This window comes from Archocentrus centrarchus, chromosome 16 (genome assembly GCF_007364275.1).
Source record: "Archocentrus centrarchus isolate MPI-CPG fArcCen1 chromosome 16, fArcCen1, whole genome shotgun sequence".
NCBI lineage: Eukaryota > Metazoa > Chordata > Actinopteri > Cichliformes > Cichlidae > Archocentrus > Archocentrus centrarchus.
In genome coordinates this window covers 20649372-20667476 of record NC_044361.1, presented here as the reverse complement: position 1 = coordinate 20667476, position 18105 = coordinate 20649372, and the positions used below count along the sequence as shown (strand labels likewise).

Below are 18105 nucleotides of genomic sequence, written 5' to 3'. Positions count from 1 at the left end.
TTTCTCTCTGAATAGATTTCCATGAAAAAATGCTTTCTATTTTTAACTCTGTGGTGCTCTCCCTGCCGCACAGAACAAAATCATAAAGGACCAATCTGGGGCTGGCAAAAATTGTTTAATTTTTATGTAAGAATTGCTCTGTAATGAAAAAAAAGCAGTTCCTGAACATGGATAATGCTGTTCACGTGTTTCATAAATCAATGTTAAGGCATTGAGTATTTAATTAAAACTAGTTTGTCACCATTGCAAATCTCCCTCAACTATTATTCAGATAAATGAAAATCAAATAGGACACATTAACTCAATTTAAAGATTCTTCTTTTTTAGCATTGATTTCATTTGTGGTAATCATCTGTATAGTACATCTTCTTTAAGTGTCCGTAGTTGTTGCACCAGTCTATGGAGATTTAAAGTGTTTCTTCCTATGTATTAAAAATTCAGTTCAGTCAGTAAAAGAGGAGCCTTTCTAAACACAAGCTTGCTTTTAATCTTTCAAAATAAAATCTGAAGAAAATGGAAAACACCTATCAGCAGAATAAAAATCTTCAGTAGTTTCAGTGAGGTACAACGTTTCATTTAATTCATACTGTGTCATACATGTGTTCTCTATTTAAGACAGTTATGTAGTGTGGTTCCTCGGCCAGAGCTCATCTATTCTTACTACAGGAGGGCCGTCTGACACGTGTCATCCAGCATTGAATAACTGACAGCAGACAGACAGAACCTATTTATACATCGCTATCACTTAATGTTGCATGACCTGGAATTAAATTAAATTAATTAAAAAGTAAAGTTTCTACTCTGAGGTAATAAAAAATAATAATTCACTGAAATTCAGGAACGAAAAAAACCCCAAAAAAACCAAAAACTCCTCCCATTTTATTTTGTGCGGGAGGATACAAAGAACAAGTCACAACCCAGTGTTAATCAACTATGAGAGAATAAATAGTGTACACCTACAAATAGTGATAAGTGATCAAATTTAAGGGTAAGCAGCAGCCGCAAGTGTGTCAGTGCACTTCCCTCAGACAAAAAAAAGGCATCAAAAAGTGCACATGGGGTCATAATATCAGCTATAAAATTACAGTTTCATTAGTCTCTGAAATCAGGTTTTTAAATAAAATTATTTTAAAACAAATAAACTACGAAGATGATAAAAAAAGTCCTCGTGCTTGTTCCTGTCCACCCTGCAGCGATCGTTCATATAATCCCAAGCACAGCGCTTGCAGTAGTTGTAGAAATGATGCTCTGCTTTCTTCAGTATACTGTTCAGGTCCAGTGTCCCATGAAGGCTGCGTAACGCATACATACAGATTAACAAACCCGCACCTCTTACTTTGTAATGAGCTATGCAATGCCTCAGCATATAAACAAACCTGTTTGTATACTCCAAGAGCTGAGCGTCATCCCGGCACTTTAACAGAGACTCTCTGTGCTCTAAAAGGATGGCTGCACAAATGAAGAGCTCAAAAGTGAAGTCAGTGTTGATCGCCGGCAGCTCCGACTCCAAACCATCTTCTGACAATATCACAAAAAAAAAGAAAAAAGACATATAAAAGATCTCAAAGAGGTAACCTTCAATAGCATTTTTGACTACTCTACTTTTTCTTTTGGGTTTCTGGGTTTCACCTGTGCTGTATTTTTGAGCCAGTCTTTCCTGATAACGGGCTCGTTCAACTTGCTGCGAGATGAGCTCCAGGTGGTCACAACTCAGGATCTCAAACAAGCGTAGTGCATCAGTGTGTTCAAACTCCCTCTGGAAACCAAGCAGCAGCCACCTTAAAGGAGGGGCAATACATGAGTACACATAAATAAGACTTGTACGTGGAAAACTAACTTGCATAAGCCCATTTGCAAAGGATAAGTGGAAGAAAATGGATGGATGAAAGAAAAAAAACAGGGTACAAAAAATCTTTGCAGATCTACCGGTGGCAGAAAGTGAACCTCTCCATGTTGTCTTTCACCAGATGAGCATAAAGCGGAGGGTCCAGTTCCTTCAGCAGAGCTGCCTCCAGCTCTAAAAGATGTTAAACAGAACTTGTATGCTTAAACTAAATGAATTTATAAACAAAAATTTTGTTTTATAGAAATTCAGTTCTACTTTTTTGTTTATTTGGGACCAATATGATTTTTTCTTACCATCCGACTTCTAATCTCATAACAAATGTATTTGTTTTACCACTAGGGGTCCCAAAGGAGTCTGTCCAGAGTCCAGTGCCTGACTAAACCATTAAAACAAAAGGTGCAGACCAGCATGGCAATAGATAAGCAGAACCAAACTTATTAACTGAAACACAAAGGGATAATATATTTTATAATATTGGGAAAGTTCAAACTGCTAAAACAGAGTTTCATTAAAAAAAAAAAATCTTAGAATATGATAAGAGTGGGTGCAGCAAGAAGAGGCAAAATGATGACTCATATTCTTTGCATGTATTTTTCTATATTTGTTTTTGGTATCCCCACCTATTTTCCTGTGCAGACCATCGGCCCTGAAGTCCCTGGAGAATTTCTCCATGTAGCATGAAAAACTCCAGAAGGCATCAACCTCACAGTCGAGGACCTCCAGGAAACGGCTGCACAGGTCATTCATCCCCTGGGCATAGCTCACCTCTGGATTTACAGTCAAGGGAAGCAGTGCATAGAGTCAGTGCCTTTTTATGGCTCAACAAACAGCCTCTAAATCTGTCGGATCTAGTTAAGAGTTAACAAACCTGGCATGGTCTCATTTTAGCTGCTTACCTGGATGAAAAGCGGCATAAGTGATGAGAATTTCTCGCAACACCAACAGATTGCCTAAGCCTTGATTCCTGCAGACACACACAAAATATTAACATGTCACAAATAAGCAGAATTAGTTTAACGCAGCTGCCAAACTATTTTTAATGTGCAACACTGGTGGTGCTTTATGACTTAGGTTAAGCCTCCCTCTATAGACATTAATTAATTATAGGATGTGATGTTTTACTGCATCCATATTCAAAAAGCAGAATCGCTTTTATTTTTAAATAACATTACAGCCGTTTAAAGTGTTTAAAATGGTACTGGTTTAGAGGTTTTAAGCAAATTTCTTTCCCAAGTGTGAAATCAGTTTTACTCCAATCCAGTCACATCTTTCTGGGCTTACTATTATACAATCAAGGCATCATAACAGATAGTTTAGAGTTTTATTATAATCTTAATATAACTGAAGTTCAAATAAAGATTTACATAATTTAAGCTATAAAAAGACTAAGCAAACAAAGTGTGAATAACCAGGGCACTGACCAAGGACGTTCATTTTTATTTTACCTTTTTTTTTGTTGGGCCTCAGAAAAAAAAAAAAAATTCTCTTACCAATACCATTTGTGCTACCTGCTACAGACTGAGATATCTGTCGGCTGGTATTCTTTTAATACATCATTGGCCTTTTTTTTTTTTTTTAACCCCCCCCCCCCCGGGTGAGCGCGCGTGTGTGTGTGTGTGTGTGCATACGTGTCTATAAGGTTTCTCCCTAAGAATATTTGATAGTAAGTGTGGGGGACCACAGATCCACCCCCCAGGACATGCAGACTGCATGAGGGAGAATGGAGCCACAGACACCCAGCAGCTTCCCACAGGGACAACCAGACTGCCAACAGGCAGTGGTTAGGGGAGAAGCCCCCAGGGGCCGCAATGATGAGCCCACAGGCCCCGCCGGCAACCCGCTATGCTGGAGCAGATCTGGGCATGGACAGAGGGACCAGAGCCCCGAGGGCCAGGGCACCCAAGCCCCAGCAAGCAGCCACCAGGGCGAGCCAGCATGTACCCCGGCACCCAGTCCCAGATACCAAGACCCACCCACGCACCGGCAGGCAGAGGCACCAGCCACCGGAGGAGAGTAAATACAGTGTATTTCAGAACACATTCAGAGTATCTTCTTCCCTCCTTCCCTCCACCGTCTTGACTGCTTATTTAATTCAGTGAGGCTGGAGCTTTCTGCGAGAACTGCAGATATCTATCTGCAGTTCTGCATTCAAAATCTTACTTTAAATTACAGCATCTGAAATTCATTAAAGGCTCATCTTCACATTACCTCCAACACCAACGCCAGTACATGATGCATTTTTCCAATCAGTGCAAAAGATTACAACATGACATAATTATTCACAGATCATTCTGTCATATCTCTCTATATTGTATCATGCTGTGGAATAGGAGCTGCAATGAAGCAGAGAAGAGAAGGCTACAGAAGGTCATCAACACAGCTCAGAAGATTGTCAGCTACCCTCTGCCCTCCCTACAGGACTTGTTCACCTCCCGCTGCCTCAACTGAGCCAAAAACATTTTAAAGGAGGCAGCACATCCTGGCTGTCACCTGTTGCCCTCAAGAATATCGTACAGGTCCCTCAATTCAAAGACAAAACAGATTCAAAAACAGCTTCTTCTCAAGAGCAATAACAGTGAAGCTCAATGTGCACCAAGTCCCCTCACCACCACCACCACCACCACTACCACTTCCTCTTTCATTTATACTCTTCCTCTTCCTGCAATAATATTCCTGTGGAATATCACAGCCAAGTGATCAATAAACAATATCTTAAATTATTAGAATACTCAATATGCAAGATTGTCTAATGCTGGTTATGTCACTGTAAAACTGTAAAATACTTGCACATTCAAGCTACTCTGTAGCATGACCGCTATTTGTTACCACGTTACGTCATAAGCCTAACTGTACAGGTGTTGGTCATAAAATTAGAATATCATGAAAAAGTTGATCTTTTTCTGTAAATCCATTCAAAAAGTGAAACTTGTATATTATATTAATTCATTACACACAGAATGATATATTTCAAATGTTTATTTCTTTTAATTTTGATGATTTTAACTGACAACTAATGAAAACTGACACTATCAGAGCAATCTGGGGGTTGCTCTGATAGTGGCCTTCAGCTCTTCTGAATTGTTGGGTCTGGCATATCGCATCTTCCTCTTCACAATACCCCATAGATTTTCTATGGGTTTAAGGTCACGTGGGTTTGTGCATTGTGTGCAGGTCCTTTTGGAAAATGAAATCTGCATCTCCATAAAGTTGGTCAGCAGCAGGAAGCATGAAGTGCTCTAAAACGTCCTGGTAGATGGCTGCGTTGACCTTGGACCTCAGAAAACACAGTGGACCAACACCAGCAGATGACATGGCACCCCAAACCATCACTGACTGTGGAAACTTTACACTGGACCTCAGCAACATGGATTCTGTGCCTCTCCTCTCTTTCTCCAGACTCTGGGACCTTGATTTCCAAAGGAAATGCAAAATTTACTTTGATCAGAGAACATAACTTTGGAGCACTCAGCAGCAGTCCAGTCCTTTTTGTCTTTAGCCCAGGTGAGACGCTTCTGACGCCATCTCTTGTTCAAGAGTGGTTTGACACAAGGACTGTGACAGCTGAAACCCATGTCTGCATACATCTGTGCGTGGTGCTTCTTGAAGCACTGATTCCAGCTACAGTCCACTCTTTGTGAATCTCCCCCACATTTTTGAATGGGTTTTGTTTCACAGTCCTCTCTGTGTGCAGTTATCCCTATTGTATGGAGTAAGATAACTGTCAAAAAGGTGTGTGCACAATTCTAACATTCGTATTTGTAATTGAGAAACTGTGTGGATTAGGATTGTTTTTCTGTGAGTACGAATCTAAAAGCAGTGAGTGCAAAGTCTTGTGACTACAACTCTAATTTCTTTGACTATGAACTCCTCCCCTCTGTGTGGACATGAATCGAAGTTTGTGGGTACAAGTAGAAAAGTGTTGAAATGATGTCACAGCTCCAAATTCAAAGATGGCTGAGGACAGTTGACCGGGTGGAGCTACCAGCTCAGGTATTACTTTAAATAGTATTTTTTTTTCTTAATATATGTATATAAATACTGGACACATGCGTCACCTGAGCTGGCAGCTCCACCCAGTCCACTGTCCTCAGCCATCTTTGAATTTGGAGCATGCTGTGTTTGGTATAATGGAGGATCGATTACTCCGCCCTGTGATGTCATTTCAACACTTTCACTCGTACCCACAAACTTGGATTCATGTCCACACAGAGGGGAGGAGTTCATAGTCAAAGAAATTAGAGCTGTATTCACAAGACTTTGCACTCACTGCTTTTAGATTCATACTCACAGAAAAACAATCCTAATCTTCACAGTTTCTCAATTATGAATACGAATGTTAGAATTGTGCACACACCTTTTTGACAGTTATCTTACTCCATACTATTGCTTGTACACTTTTTTTCCTACCACATCTTTTCCTTCCCTTTGCCTCTCTATTAATGTGCTTGGACACAGAGCTCTGTGAACAGCCAGCCTCTTTAGCAATGACCTTTTGTGTCTTGCCCTCCTTGTGCAAGGTGTCAAAGGTCGTCTTTTGGACAACTGTCAAGTCAGCAGTCTTCCCCATGATCGTGTAGCCTACAGAACTACACTGAGATCATTTAAAGGCCTTTGCAGGTGTTTTGAGTTAATTAGCTGATTAGAGTGTGGCACCAGGTGTCTTCAATATTGAACCTTTTTACATTATTCTAATTTTCTGATATACTGAATTTGGAGTTTTCATTAATTGTCAGTTATAATCATCAAAATTAAAAGAAACAAACATTTGAAATATATCATTCTGTGTGTAATGAATGAATATAAAATACAAGTTTCACTTTTTGAATGGAATTACTGAAATAAATCAACTTTTTCATGATATTCTAATTTTATGACCAGCACTTGTATATACAATTCCCTCCATAATGTTTGGGACAAAGACAAGTTTTGTAGTTTTGGCTCTGTACACCACCACAGTGGGTTGCAAATCAAACAGTTCAATGTGTTATTGAAGTGCAGACTGTCAGATTCACTTCAAGTGTTTTATGAAAATTTTGCATCAACTGTTTAAGAATTGCAGCCCTTTTTATTAATAGTCCCCCATTTTCACAGGTTCAAAATTAATGCGCAAACTATTATAAATTTAAATATAATGACTCTTTCTAATACTTGGATAAAAAAAAAACTTTGCGGCCAATGACTGCTTGAAGTCTAGAACCCATGAACATCATCAGATGTGTTTCCTCCCTTGAGATGCTCTGCTAGATCTTTACTGCAGCTACCTTCAGTTGCTGCTTGTTTGTGGGTCTTTCTGCATTCAGTTTTGTATTTAATAAGTGAAAAGCATACTCTATTGGATTAAGATCAGGTGACTGGCTTGGCCAGTGAAGAATATCCCATTTCTATGGCTTGAGATTTTTGGGTTGCTTTTGTAGTTTGCTTTGGGTTTTCCATTTGGAGCATTTGGCTGGATCTCAGCAGAGAGTATAGCCCTGTACACAATTCATCCTGATACACTATCAGCAGTCACACATCATCAAAAACTGTCTTTGTTCCAAATATTATGGAGGGCACTTTACCTTCTTTATTTAGTAGTTTTTAATATATAGTACTTTTTTAAAATATTTACTTTGTTTGCTCTTCCTTTTTCTCTATGCATCTAAAAAGGTGCAGCTGCACTGCAATTTCATTATACATTCCAGCAGTGAATGCCTCTGTTCTTACACTGACAACAGAAGGATTATAAAATCCCTTGTCTCAATAAAAACAAACAAACAAACAAACAAACAAAAATAATAATAATGAAATAATGTCTACATGGGGTTATAATGTTTAAAAAAAAAAAAAAAAAAAAACTTCTGCTCATTAATTCACTCTCTTCTGGAAGCGGAGACCTGGAGTTTCGCAGGGCCCTGCTTCACTAAATAAATAAAGTGTTGTGAAGTAAAATAGCAAGATTTGCTATGAATAAGATAATGCTTATTCATGGTAATAATGGTGCAAATTGTTAAGTGTTAATTGTGACACTTGGTATTGTAGCAGAAGTACATTTTAAGGGATTTTTTTTTAGCTGTTTAAAACTGAAGGTCTGAGATGATCAGATTACAAATGTAAATAAGTGTAAACAGCGGCTGCCATGATGCCATTTAACTACATATTATATCAAGGTTTCCAGTGTAGGTTTCCAGAATTGACCTGCCCCTAAATGCTGAAATTTTTTGATGCCTTCCTACCATGGATGATATGACAAAACAAAAAACAAAGAAAAAAAAGAAGAAAAAAAAAACCCACAAACAACTTGCAGAATGTGATTCTCTATTTTTTTTTTTTTTTTTTGGTCCTGCACCTTGGTGAGAACATTAAATGACTTGTCCTGGGTGCTGTTACTCAAATGTGGGGCTTGGTCAGTGACAGACAAAAGTGTCCCTTGAAGCAGTGATTGAATTACTGAAAACACATTAACCACACACACACACACACACACACACACACACACACACACACACACACACACACACACACACACACACACACACCAATAAATAAATAAATAAAACACAAATAAAAATGACCATATCTGATAACCACTCACTGGTAATAGCTCAGGTCTCTGTTGGTTCGGGGCACATCCTTGTCAATAATTCGTATGGCTTCCTGCAGCTCCTCACGGTCAAATGTGACCCGCTCAAACAATATCTGTTCACAAGAAGGAAAAATAAAGATGCATTTATCTGATGTGACTGAGCTCTTAATGTCATCAGCCTTCACGAAGGGCACACAAACACATTTTCATTAGGCTTTATTGCCCAAACCATAGCATTCTATGGCACTAATAATGTATTGGTACCTACTTTTAGTAGCTCTATTTACAATAATGTTTCTCAAGAAACATTATTTACAATAATGGTTCTTGAGAAAACTAGTCTAAAGAGGTCAGTGGGAAAAAGAAGTAAATAAATGAGAACCTGTTTAACAAAATTAGATCCTCGTGTCATTTTCATAAAATCTCCTGTATTTACTTTAATTCCCTCACTTTAAACAGTTGATTTAGCATACAAGAAAAGCCAAAAGGAACATTTTAAATACAACTTAAGAAAAACAGAACCTATGCAGAAATATAAGGAGTAGCAAAAGGTGTAAAAGAAAGAGACAGGTCACAATAATCCTGATGGATGATTAGTGGAACCGACCTGTGCTTGAAGCTCTAGGAAAGCCATCCTAACTCTGACTGCCTCTGACTGGTCCTGAGATTGTTGCTGGGCCTCTGCCACTCTCTGGTCAAAGTACCTGACCGCTGCCAACATCTCAGCTGGATCATGTGATCACAGATATTTAAAAGATGAAACAAAAGAGAGAGAGAGGGAGAGAGTGAGTGAGAGAGAGTGAGTGAGAGAGAGCGAGAGTGAGAGTGAGTGAGAGAGAGTGAGAGTGAGAGAGTGAGAGTGAGAGTGAGAGAGATCAGGGCAGTGAAAAAAAAAAAATAAAGTTCTCACTTGAGTCTTAAAGCTTCCTTCCCTGTGGCGGGGTATGTGCATGTTAAAGATTTTACCGTCAGTGCCGTTGAGCTGCATCTGCACGGCTGAAGGAAGGAACCGCTGCCACTTTCTCTTCATCACCCGGTAACGTACGAACAGCTGCTCCTGCAGCAGTGAGCGCTCTAAAGCTGTGGAGCCGCACGGGTACATTCCAAACAAAAACTGCCATGCCGGGCTGCGCTCAGATGGAGACAGCCCACCTGTAGAGAGAGTGCGGACCTTTTGATCATTTTCAGTGGACAATCTAAACTGCCAGTGTTTTCAAACTAAAATGTTATTCAATCACCTATCATTTAGTTAAACAAGACACCACAGTCACTAAGCCTGAGAGGATCAAACTTGAAAGGAACAAGCACTAGAAACAGATTAAAGAGCAATGAGACAGCTAATACATATCTGCTTTCACTGGGATTTGAGATAAAGATTTAAGATGTTTTATGTAATGTTTTGCTTTGGAGGTTTAATCTCTGGTCTCCATGTCTTTAGGGCAAAAATGTGAGAAAAGTAGGGCAAGTTTTCACACTCCACAAGTTACATTCAACATGACTTGATGTGATGCAGAAATATTGATAAGTTCCAGCATGAGATCTGAGAAACACCCAGTCTAGACGGTCTCCTTATATCTAAAACACTGAAGCCACAGCTAAAACCCAGAAGCATCCTCGTGTCTTTGCTTCTCCCACTTCACTGAATATTTCCTGTGGAGCTATTGACTCTCATGTGATCTTACTCTTAGAAATCCTACCAACCCTGTAAGTGGTGTTGCTTCATCACAGCAGTCACGCTGGAGTTCTTTGCTCCAGGGGGTCTGGAAATATTGGATTTTTGAGAATAGTCTGATTGTGTAAATTCCCGCAAAAAAACAAACAAAAAAAAGCATCCTCTGACTTAATCTTTAGGAATGAAGACAGGCACTCTGATGCATCCGGTCACGAAAACCTTTGTTTTAAATCATTTACTCTACAGCAAAACTGTGCTAGTGTTTTCCTAACACTAGTCACATGTTAAGTGCTATTTTTCTGAAGAGTTCAATTTTATTTTTCTAACACCACATATTTAGTGAATGCTGACTTTTCAGTCACATTTTCAGACAGGAGCTCAACAGGTGGAGTCTTTAAAGTGGTCACTGAGAGAAACTAGGGCTCCAAATCCAGCTGCTTCACGGACTGTGCCAGCCCCTGTCCTGTTACACTGTATCAACACAGAAAAGCGCAGTTATCTCTAAAACATGAAGTCAACTAGATTGCTAGAGTTTGGTTTTCTAAACGTGCATTAAGCGATAATTTAAGATTCCTGCTTGGCCTGCCGTGACCTCGGTATTAAAACGGAAGTACTGACAAACAGTCCTACTTCACGTTTCCAGCAAACATGCATGAATCATGTTTACATTTAAAACAGCTTGCAAGTAAGTTGTGCGTTTTCGAAACCGTTTTTGAAGATATGCATCCTCAGTCTTGACTCGTCCACCCTCCCCTCGGCGTCCATGACTCCAGGTAAAGTGAGACGCGCCACGGCCAGAGCAGGAGAGCTGATCGCTGCCACTCTCCTCTGCGAGCCTCCATCCAGCTGGTGGCTGGTGGATGCCGACTCTACCTCTGCGGTCTGCCGTGGATTTCCGCTGTTTAGTTCTTCCATGTGTGCTTGCGGCATTAAACCACGTAGAGGTGAAGAAAAGTTTGTCATTCGCGCGGCATCCATAAAAAAACAGTCAACAGAGCCATCCTTCTGTAGCAGACGGCTCCCTAAACAGCAAAGCCCATCTCCCTCCGTGAGCCACAGCTGTAATCATTCAAAACTTCTTTTGTGCAGCATGGTCGAGTCGTTTAAGTCTACTAAAACCGTCGGAATTACTTTCAGGAAACCATTTCCAGCGGGACTGACTCTCATTCAGCCATTTGGGAGTCATATGACTGCACCTTTAAGATCCCAGTTTGGCCCACATTCCAGGTGGAGTCCAAATCCACGTGCTGAAGTTCACAGTGGACTTATGTGACTATCTCGCTCCATCTAGTGGTTGTATTTAAAGCAAACCTTAAATCCCTTAGAAGGATTTTGCTAACTTTCTTTCTTGTTTAACATCCCAGAAAAGTTCAGGCAGCTCTGTTAGGAACACCTGATCAGTAACTTATTAATGCAGATATCTGATCAATCACATTGCTGATTCAGTGCATTTAGACAAGTAGACTTGGTCAAGACGACCTTCTGAAGACGACCCCACATCAGAATAAGGAAGAAAGGTGATTTAAGTGTCTTTCAAATTGGCGTGACTGTTGGGGTCAGAAGGACTAGTCTGAGTATTTCAGAAACTGCTGATCTACTGGGATTCTGGGATAACCATCTCTAGGGTTTACAGAGAATGCACTGGAAAAGAGAAAATAGCTCATGAGTCCCAGTTCTCTGGGTGAAAATGCCTTGTAGATGCTAGAGGTCAGAGGTGAATGGCCAGACTTCTTTGAGTCGATAAGAAGGCAAAAATATCTCAAATAACCCATTGTTACAGCCAAGATATGCAGAAGAGCATCTCTGAACACATTACAGCATCAGAAGGCCAATCATGTCAGCTAAGAATGGGAGACTGAGTCTGCAAATCATAACTGGACAATAGAAAATTGGAAAAGAAAAACATTGTCTGGTCTGATGATTCTCAATTTCTGCAGTGACATTCAGATAGTAGGATGAGAGATCGTAAACAACATGAAAGTATGGATTCGTCTTGTGTCAGTGGTTCAGGCTGCTGCTGCTGTCGCCAGTGTAATGGTGTGGGGAATTTTTCTTGGCACACTTCAGTCCTTAATTCCAGCTGAACATTGTTTAAATGTGAAAGCTTACCCAAGTATTGTTGTTGACCATGTCCCTCCCTTTCTGACCCCACCATCTTCTGATGGCTGCTTCTAGCAGGCAGTAGGATAATGTACTGTGTCATAAAGCTCAATTCATCTCAAACTGGTTTCATACACATATCGATGGTTTATTGATTGCAACAATAGGTTCACGGTACTCAAATGGCCTCCACAGTCACCAGATCTCAATCCAGCAGAGCACCTTTGGGATGTGGTGGAATGGGAGATTCACTTCATGGATGTGCAGATGACTAATTTGCAGCAACTGTGCGATGCTATCATGTCAATATGGAACAAAATTTCTGAGGAAGGTTTCCAGCACCTTGTTAAACCTATGTCACGAAACATTAAGGAAGTTCTGGATTCAAAAGGGGGTCCAACCTGATACCAGCAATGTGTACCTAATAAAGTGGCCAGTGAGTATAGATGCAACATTAATTTTACACGTGAACTTCAATCTTCTTCCAGGCTTGAACTGGGGAGCTTGTGCTTATTAAGCAAACAACATCAGTACTAATGTTCACCCTGGAAAGGTCAGCAGTCTGTCACAGAGAGACAAACAACAATTTGCACTCACACTGCTATGGGCAATTTAGAATTATCAATTAACCCAACCCCACTAACTGCATGTCTTTGGGAGGAAGCCAAAGTACCCTGCGAGACACAGGGAGAACACGCAAACTCCACACAGAAAAGCCCCAGCCAGATGGATTTGAACCAAGGACCTTCTTGCTGTGAAGCAACGGTGCTAACCACCCTATACTGCCCTATACTTAGTCTATTTACAAAAAAATATTAATACCAACTCACAGAATTGCTTCTTTCTATATTAAAAAAAAAACACGCAAACTTTTTCTGGCAAACATGCAACTAATCTTTAATGTGACAACAGCTCAACTGTTGTCACATTGAGCTGCAGTGGCTTTCACACATTTGAAATAAAAAAGAGAAAAAAGGAGTGGTTCTGAGAAGTGTAAATATTGCCCAAGAGAGCTCAAAATATAAAAGTTAAATGTTATAAGAGATGTAAGTAACAGTGTTTCTGATATATGTGTATAAAATGTGCCCAAAAATTTTAAAATTCTTACACTGACGTTTCTTTCACAACTTCCTTTTTTTTTTTTTTTCTGAAGTCATCATTAGAGCGCAACAGGAAAGAGACCCATGGCATTTCACATCAGTTTAAAATATCTAAAACATACTGAGAAAGCACAAAGGAACAAACATTTCTCTGACCTCTCACAGTGAGTATTTACTTTATGTATTAAATTGCAGAATATAAGAAGTTTTAACTAGTGTATGTTTTCGACATGTGATTGATACTGCTGTAAAACTCAACTAGGATTGTGTCTAATAACCTATGACTGCCTTGCTTTTGTTAGATGCAGCTGCCAGGCCTTATTGGTTTCATTTCTGTACTGATTCTGGCTTGTAATTCAGATGGTGAGTGACATAACAAGCTAATGTATTTGTTTTAAAATGGAAATGCACTTTCAATATGTATTAATTATGGTACTCAGAGCACTTTCACAAACTTTTCATTCACACACAAATGAGTTGTCATGCAATGTGTTTTTCAGTGTCAACCCTGCTATGACAATGAAACAGTTTACACTACAACCATCTATACTGTAGCTTTTACAGCTTAGATTTTACCTTTTGTATAATAAATGCAATTTCTGACTTGCTTTGGTTTTAATTGCAGATAAAAGCTGGAAAATAAATGTCAACAAAAACATCACTGCACATCCTGGATCTAACATAACCATACAATGCAACTTTAGCTATCCACAAAAATACAAAACAGACAACGTTACAGTTTACTGGAAAAACTTAAAAGTAAAGGACATAAGTAACTGCAGTAAAAATGAAAAGGACAAGAATGCATTCGTTTATCACCCAAATGAAATATGTGTGATTAACAACTATATACAAAAGACCAAACTCATTGGAGACAAGGACAAAGGCGACTGCTCTCTCCAGATCACCAATATCGTAATGGGTGAACAAAAACTCTATGTGAGAATTCATGTGAAAGAGCAAAATTACAGTTACACCAACGACTATGTCACAATTTCTCAAAGAGGTCAGAATTTCAGTCATTCATTTTAAAATTTTCATTGAAAATATGCATTTATGCTGAGAATCGACAAATGAAATGAACACTTTGCACGTTTCCTCCACAGGAAAAGCTGCTGAATCAGACAAGTTTAAGCCAGGTATGACCTTCACTTCTGCATTATTTAAAATTTGCATTCACTGAATAGGTCAAACCCTTCTTAATTTGCCATCATTTTGTGTAATATTTTTTTCAACAGTTGGAACAGATTATATGAATCCTACCTTTTCACCCACTGAAACCACAATAAGTAAGTCTAATACGCACAGTGTGTTCAGTTGTATATTCAGTGTGTTAAAAGCTGTACTTCAGTTTGTTTTACTAAAAAATTTTCCTTTTTCCAGCAAATGAAGAGGGCCATTCCACAGACATTGCAAAAACATTGTATGTGGCCATCCCTGTAGCTGTTGCCGCAGTGATCATTCTTCTTGTTGCTGGAATTTTTTTTTTCCAAAAACACAAAAGGTAACTTTAACATCATTTGTAAACTGAATGTGAGGTACACAAGCAGCAAACTTGAATGAGCTTTATTTTGCAGATTGATAAACTTGGTGTGCACAGTTTGACATCTGGATACTTTTAAGCCAATCGTTTAATGTTGAAAGTGACAAATAGATGTAATTAAAGGACATTAAAATGTGGGAATCGAATGTTCTGTGAGGAATGTCTACCAGGCAGAAATAATCCAGAGCAGATTACGTTACTTTATTATAAACATGCCAGAGTGCTTCAGATGTTTACTTTTGAACTTTTAGTTATCATGTGCAAACATCAGCAATTACAGTAATCATAATTTTTGCAGGTCACACAGTGTCACCAGGGAGGACTCTGGATACTATGCAAACTTTAGCCGTGCAATATCAAACCCACCCAAAAGGTTTGCATATATACTATACATATATATATATATCCCATCTGAGAAGCTCAACATTTCTCTAATTTTTAATTGAATGTGTCTGTATGAGGAATGCAGTAATAAATGTTGTATTTTGTATTTGTACTTTTTAATACTTTCGTGTTCTTTATCAGGATAGAATGTTCATTTGATTACACATTTAAGATGACCTTTTTTCAACCTAACATGTCATTTCCCTTTTTTTTTCTCAGAGAGGCATGTGTTAGCACACAAGTTAAGAAGCTGCCTGAAGGGAAAGCCATCGATGATCCTGTTTACATCAATGTCAAGGTACAACACTGCTACTAATATTACTTTTAATGTCCTAAGAAGTTCATAGCAAAGACAAAAATCACTAATAACTTCTGTAAGTCTTTTAACAAGTGACTAGAGCCAACTTTTATGTAACTTTTTGTTATTGCAGGCCCCACCAGGTCACATGGATCAAAATATGGATTGTGTGGACAATATATATGCAAATATGGATTATAGAAATTAGGAGAAAAACTGCACATCAGTAGTGCACCTTATTTTCTATACATGTTCATGTGTATGCTTTAATATATGCCTGAGTATGTTTCAGTCAGGTGTGTTTTTTGGAGTGTTCACATATACCCCAAAAAATCCTGACTCATCTCTGAGTTCAGTTGAAGGAGGAAAGCGTGAAAAAGCACAACATTGCAAAACAATGGTATTTCCCTATTTACTAGCATGTGGTTGCAGACATTTAGATAGGTCAGACAAGAATGTTGCTTCAAAACATTAATTTACCTGACGATGTTACAATATAAAATCATATGGTGAGTTCAGTGTAAGCAATATGGAACAAAATGCACAGTCACTTAGTCAAACCCATTTTTCTGTTTCTTAGCAAGGGTTCCAATTATGCTACAAAAGCGATCTCTTCAAAGGCAATATGGATAACTGAACTAAATAAATAACTTAGGCATAATACTGACTAAATGTATCCTTTAAGACTTGTCTGTTTAGTATTAGAAATGTGTCCATGTTAGACGATTGCACATCTTAAAATTATCACAAGTCTTCAGTGATAATGGGGGAAGTACCATGCTACTGTCCCCTCACTGATAAAACAAATGTTGGCTTTATAATTAATTATATTCTTTCCCTAACTTTAGCTGAGTTGGTTTGTTAGGTGATGTGTTTTCCTACTGTGGTTATATTGTGGAATGGGAGAATACAAAACTATTAGGATTGAAGATTTTTTATGCTTCGGGGTTTTAAAGAAATTTCCAGTTGCAATGTTCTTTCCTAGTTTGCCTAATACAGGTAATGTGATCTGGTGAGCATGAAACCGAGCATCAGTTTTGCAACTTTGCTGCAACATCTCTTGACTGGAGTTCTGTTTTCTCTGTAATTTACCCTCATCAACTAAACGTGTGAAAATACAGAAGTGAGGGGTGAAACTTTTTTTCTTTTCAATATATTCGTCAACGTGTCTCCTGTGTCATGCTTGCTGGAACTTAAAAAGTAAAAAAAAAAAAATAAATGGATGCACTGCAAAGAGAAAGAGAAGTGGATAAATGTATAAATGTTATTTGAAATTGAAATTTAATTTAGTGAAGCTGTAAATGCTGCAATTTCTTTTTGTTTTCTGCTGGAACTTTGATGGGCAATATTTTTTAGAGAAGCAGAAACCCTGGAACTTTGCTTTGCTGAAGGAGCACCATGAAAACTCTGTTATGCACGTGCAATGGCTATTTAGACAACATAAAGAAAATGCAAGCATGTCAGAGTTTTCATTATTTTAGTATTACTGAAAATACTGTTAAATATTTATTGACTACACACATTTAATTGCATCGATGTGCAGACTGTGACTTCTGATTGTTCTTGGGTTCAGAACAAATTTACTTCAAAAACACCTGTCCTTGTATCCACCTGTGTCCTTGTAGCCGGTTAAAGAGACATTAAAAATGAAATGCTGGTTAATATTTAACTCTTTCAGGGTCATCTTGTCACAAGGAATGATAAGGTCTCATTATTGAAATAAACCAAGTTCATTCACCCATAAACTCATGTAAAAAAGCATTTGAAGTAAATACAAAGGACAACTAGATGTTACCAACCTCGGCCGTATCAGTGTCCTGCATACTGGTACTGCCTGGGAATCTGTTTTCTTCCCACAATTTGTCTTTCAAGATGTATTCAAATGAAATATTTTTACATGAATCTATTTACCATCACTTGTATTTGACAATAGGCAAAACTAAACAAATATCCAAATGTAGAAAACTAGTAAATTCCTCTTCATTTATGGATGATTATTTTATAAACCTTATAAAAGCTGCACCCACAGAAAGAGAAATATATTTAATTGACAATTAAAGACAATACTTGCTGCAAAGAATATTCCAACTCTTCTCTGGAAGGTTTTATTATCTAGAATGGGGACTCAAAAATATAACAATATGTGCACAACAAAGGAAACATAAGTAGGAGAGTAAATTTCCACAACACTTATTTCCTCTAATTTAAATGTCATTAAAGGTAATATTTCCAATGCCACATTAAGGTGTGGTAATGTTATAAATCAACAATTCATTACATAATGTTGCAGCTTGTTTGTAATAGACTTTCAGTTTAGTATAAAAAAAAAGACCTGTAGTAACATCAAATGAGTGCCTAAACATGTCTTTGTTTAGTTATCTTTGTAATTTATTAAGCTCTTTTTCATTTGCAGTGCAGGAAACTGTAGCTTGTGTGCATTCCTGGGAGTCAGTGTTCTCTGGCATTTCATTGTAACCAAAAAGTAACCTGTTAAATGGAAAAACTGATCACATATTGCAATGTTCTCCATATCCAAGGCATCTGCTGGTAAACACATACTATGAACAATAAAAAAAATGGCAGCACAGTTTTTCAGGGTG

General features: G+C 38.4%; 2 protein-coding genes across 3 annotated transcripts; one reads left to right on the top strand and one right to left on the bottom strand.

Annotated features, from left to right (window-relative positions):
* Positions 1-743: 743 nt before the first annotated feature.
* LOC115794884 (TBC1 domain family member 15) lies at positions 744-11265 on the bottom strand. Of its 2 annotated transcripts, none has more exons than XM_030750576.1 (10): positions 10788-11265; positions 9375-9560; positions 9016-9134; positions 8418-8521; positions 2743-2810; positions 2467-2613; positions 1927-2017; positions 1630-1778; positions 1377-1515; positions 744-1292 (listed from the first exon to the last, which is right to left on the bottom strand). In XM_030750576.1, the coding sequence occupies exons 1-10, from the start codon at positions 11056-11058 to the stop codon at positions 1124-1126; spliced, it is 1443 nt and encodes a 480-aa protein (XP_030606436.1). In that variant the 5' UTR covers positions 11059-11265; the 3' UTR covers positions 744-1123. The 2 variants fall into 2 exon arrangements, with proteins under 2 accessions (XP_030606436.1, XP_030606435.1); XM_030750575.1 differs by having other exon boundaries at positions 745-1292; positions 1377-1518.
* Positions 11266-13340: 2075 nt separating this feature from the next.
* On the top strand, positions 13341-17128 carry LOC115794888 (uncharacterized). The gene is made up of 9 exons (XM_030750580.1): positions 13341-13444; positions 13583-13643; positions 13906-14286; positions 14387-14419; positions 14519-14569; positions 14664-14784; positions 15122-15196; positions 15427-15505; positions 15639-17128. The coding sequence occupies exons 2-9, from the start codon at positions 13583-13585 to the stop codon at positions 15711-15713; spliced, it is 876 nt and encodes a 291-aa protein (XP_030606440.1). The 5' UTR covers positions 13341-13444; the 3' UTR covers positions 15714-17128.
* The last annotated feature ends 977 nt before the right edge of the window (positions 17129-18105 follow it).